Genomic DNA, 3162 nt, shown 5'->3' with positions numbered 1-3162 from the left:
TTAAAAAATAAAAGTTTATAACTTTACGAATGAAAGTTTGAAAATACACTAAACTTACAAAAAAGAGTCTTTTGGCCATCATTCTGATACAAAACAAAATCTAATCACATGGTTTAATACCAACGGGCAAAAAAATTAATAAATTGATATTAAAAACATAAAAAAAAAAAAAAACAAATTCAAAAGTTGCCCATCTTTATCTAATCAAAAAGCTACATCACACAACTAAAACTTTCAGGCATCCTAGGACTCTCCTAAATATAACTTTCAACTAAAAAGTTACCATTATGTTATGTCCTTTTTCTTGGGTAAGCTGTTATGTCATTTTATTTGACAAGCAAAAAATAATAAAGATTAACATTTTTTTAATTAAATTAATAAAAAAATAAATTTATATTTTCTAACCAAGCTGTCAGCAATTGTTCTTGCAAAAAATTCTATTATGATGATGGTGATCTGTCCTATCAAACTGACTCTAAAACTAATTGATAAAAATATGTGAAAATGTTGAGTAGGGGTAAAGAAGTAATAACACATTGAGTCTTATTCTCTTCCACCGCCAAACAAATAACAACAGTAAAAACAGAAACAAAGTTAGTAGTTTCAACGGTTAAACCTAGCTAGCAATCTTCATCTTTCTGACACAAAGCAAACGAAAACTAGAAGATAAGAACTTGTTGTGTTAGGCCGTTGAAAAACTCCCTTACAAGACACTTCACAATCTTTCTTTCTGCAATCTTTGTTCTAATAGAAACAACCTCCACCAACATTAAAGAAAGACAAAGCTCTGTTCTATCGACATGGCGGACGCAGATCTTGAACGGGGAAAGAATAGAACCAATGCCTATACTTCAGCTTCTTATTATGTTGAATCCAATGATCATCAATGGACTTCTTGGTTGATCCCCATGTTTGTGGTGGCTAATGTTGCTGTGTTCATTGTAGCCATGTATGTCAACAATTGTCCCAAGCATACGGATGGTTCTTGTGTAGCTAAGTTTCTTGGTAGGCTATCGTTTGAGCCCCTTAAAGAAAATCCCCTCTTTGGTCCTTCGTCTTCTACGTGAGTTCTCTTTCTTTCACAATCGCAAACTTCTTGTTTTTTTTATGTGTTTATTTGTTGTTCTTGATGTGGGCTTGGTTTGGTTTCTTGATTGATGCTTCGGGATTTGGTTTGGATTTTTGAGATTGCGAGTATAGTTTGTATATCTCTAATTTTTTTATTTGAAAAGTAGTCTGAGAGTCTAAATTTTGATGTCAGTGTTTTTGATGATGTTAGTTCTAAACTAAATGTTTTATTGTTTTGATTTGGTTTGTGAATGTGATAGTGTTTTTTCCTTGGAAATTCTGTATTACTTTAGCTGTTGTTCTTAAGTGGGAGGTTAGATGTTTAAGGGAAGATCTTGGTTGAAATAGTCCTGTTTCATTTGATTTCTTTTCTCTTACAAAATCTTGTATGATCCCCTTTTTTAATGCTTTTTATCAATTTAGTTCAATTTTATGATCTAGAAGCTCAGATGCTGTTTTTAAGTTTCATCATCTTATTATCTATTGATTGGGAAAATATTTTTGTGGAGAATCCGGGAGACAAATTGGCTTCATGAGTCGTATTTTTGGGTATTCTCTTGATTTCATATTGTCAGGCAATTAAAATCTTCTAGTACAATGTAGAATTTCTTGCCTGAGCTCCTCTGAATCCCTTTCTAAATGAAGTAAAAGGGGGCATACATTTTTGGATGGTTTAACTTGCCAATCAATTCTCCATATGAAGATCTTGAATATCAAAGATAATGAATTGTTTGTATTACTTCCTGAATACAAGATGATGATTTTCACCAAACTTTTTGCTTTCCCTCTGATTTTTATGAATATTCTGGTGAGGCATGAGAGGTTTTTGGGCTAGGAGGTCATGCTGTTACTCTTGTTATATATGTGTTTATTGCATTATTATCTGAGTAAACCAGAGAACTAACTGTATCTTGGTTGCTGTAACTCATTAGATATATTATGTGATACTTGGCTTCCTTAATAGTATTCAGTAATAACTATCCTGCTGTTTGTACTGGAGGGAAATGTTGGAAGACCTTCAACTTGGTTATTTCAATGCATGCAAAAATAGTTTCATTGTACTATTTGAATTAAATGGCTTAAATGCGGAAGCTTATGTAATTCTTTCATGCTTTTTCAATCTTCACCAATTCCCTTTCACACTCAACCAAGTTACTTATACATAACTAAATTATTAACAAGGATCTTTAGCCTCAATTAATTAAATTTACTTTCTCTCCTCTTTGTGCAGATTAGAAAAATTGGGAGGCCTGGAGTGGACTAAGGTAGTGCATGGACATCAAGGATGGCGACTAATCTCCTGTATCTGGTTACATGCCGGTGTTATTCATTTGCTGGCTAATATGTTGAGCTTGGTCTTCATTGGGATTCGCCTTGAGCAGCAGTTTGGATTCTGTATGTCACCTTCTTTCTTGTGGATGAATTTCTAACTTTAGCTGTAAAACTGACAAATAAGCCTTAATGTGGCTAAGAGGTTGACTTATCTGCTCACTTATTTGTTCAAGAATGGCTTGACCTGGTCCTAGTGACTTAGCTCTTTGCATGTTATTCAGTATGCATTTGCTGTACAGTTTATAACTGCATATGTTAGGTCAACTTTCGAGGATAATAAACACAAGCTGTGACCATTTCTTTGCATTCAAATGCTATAATAACAAAGTGGAAGTCTTAATAGCTGAGCTAAAAATTATGACGATACCTCCTAAATCATGGGTTGGACTGCCATGAAAGTTTTTGTTAATGCCTTTTTTTTCTAAATATAAAAATGCTTTTTGCAACCCTCCTACATTCTAACATTATTTTGGAAATATAATTGGCAGTGCGGGTTGGTCTCATCTACTTATTATCAGGATTTGGTGGGAGCATTCTGTCTTCACTGTTTATTCAACACAATATCTCTGTTGGTGCTTCTGGTGCTTTGTTTGGTCTTCTTGGAGCGATGTTATCTGAGCTCCTTACTAATTGGTCAATTTATACCAACAAGGTATGTTGTTTTAGTGGCCAAGTTCTTGAATGTTTTCATTGTGATGAGAATTTCCAAATTGATTACCCTTTAAGGAAAATGCAACAAGCACAAAATGTTTCTTTCCCTGT

At 33.6% G+C, this 3162-nt stretch overlaps 1 protein-coding gene across 1 annotated transcript in view; it reads left to right on the top strand.

Moving 5' to 3' along the window:
- The first annotated feature begins 587 nt into the window (after positions 1-587).
- Positions 588-3162, top strand: part of LOC123210279 (RHOMBOID-like protein 2) — a 3461-nt gene continuing 886 nt past the window's right edge. Inside the window, exons 1-3 of the mRNA XM_044628544.1 lie at positions 588-1063; positions 2300-2463; positions 2889-3052. Coding sequence (XP_044484479.1) covers positions 801-1063; positions 2300-2463; positions 2889-3052 — 591 coding nt within the window. The 5' untranslated portion in view covers positions 588-800. The remainder of the gene's footprint in view (positions 1064-2299; positions 2464-2888; positions 3053-3162) is intronic.

This window comes from Mangifera indica, chromosome 3 (genome assembly GCF_011075055.1).
Source record: "Mangifera indica cultivar Alphonso chromosome 3, CATAS_Mindica_2.1, whole genome shotgun sequence".
In the NCBI taxonomy this organism is placed as follows: Eukaryota; Viridiplantae; Streptophyta; class Magnoliopsida; order Sapindales; family Anacardiaceae; genus Mangifera; species Mangifera indica.
Note: the sequence above shows the minus strand (reverse complement) of the source record. Positions and strands in the feature narration are given on the sequence as shown.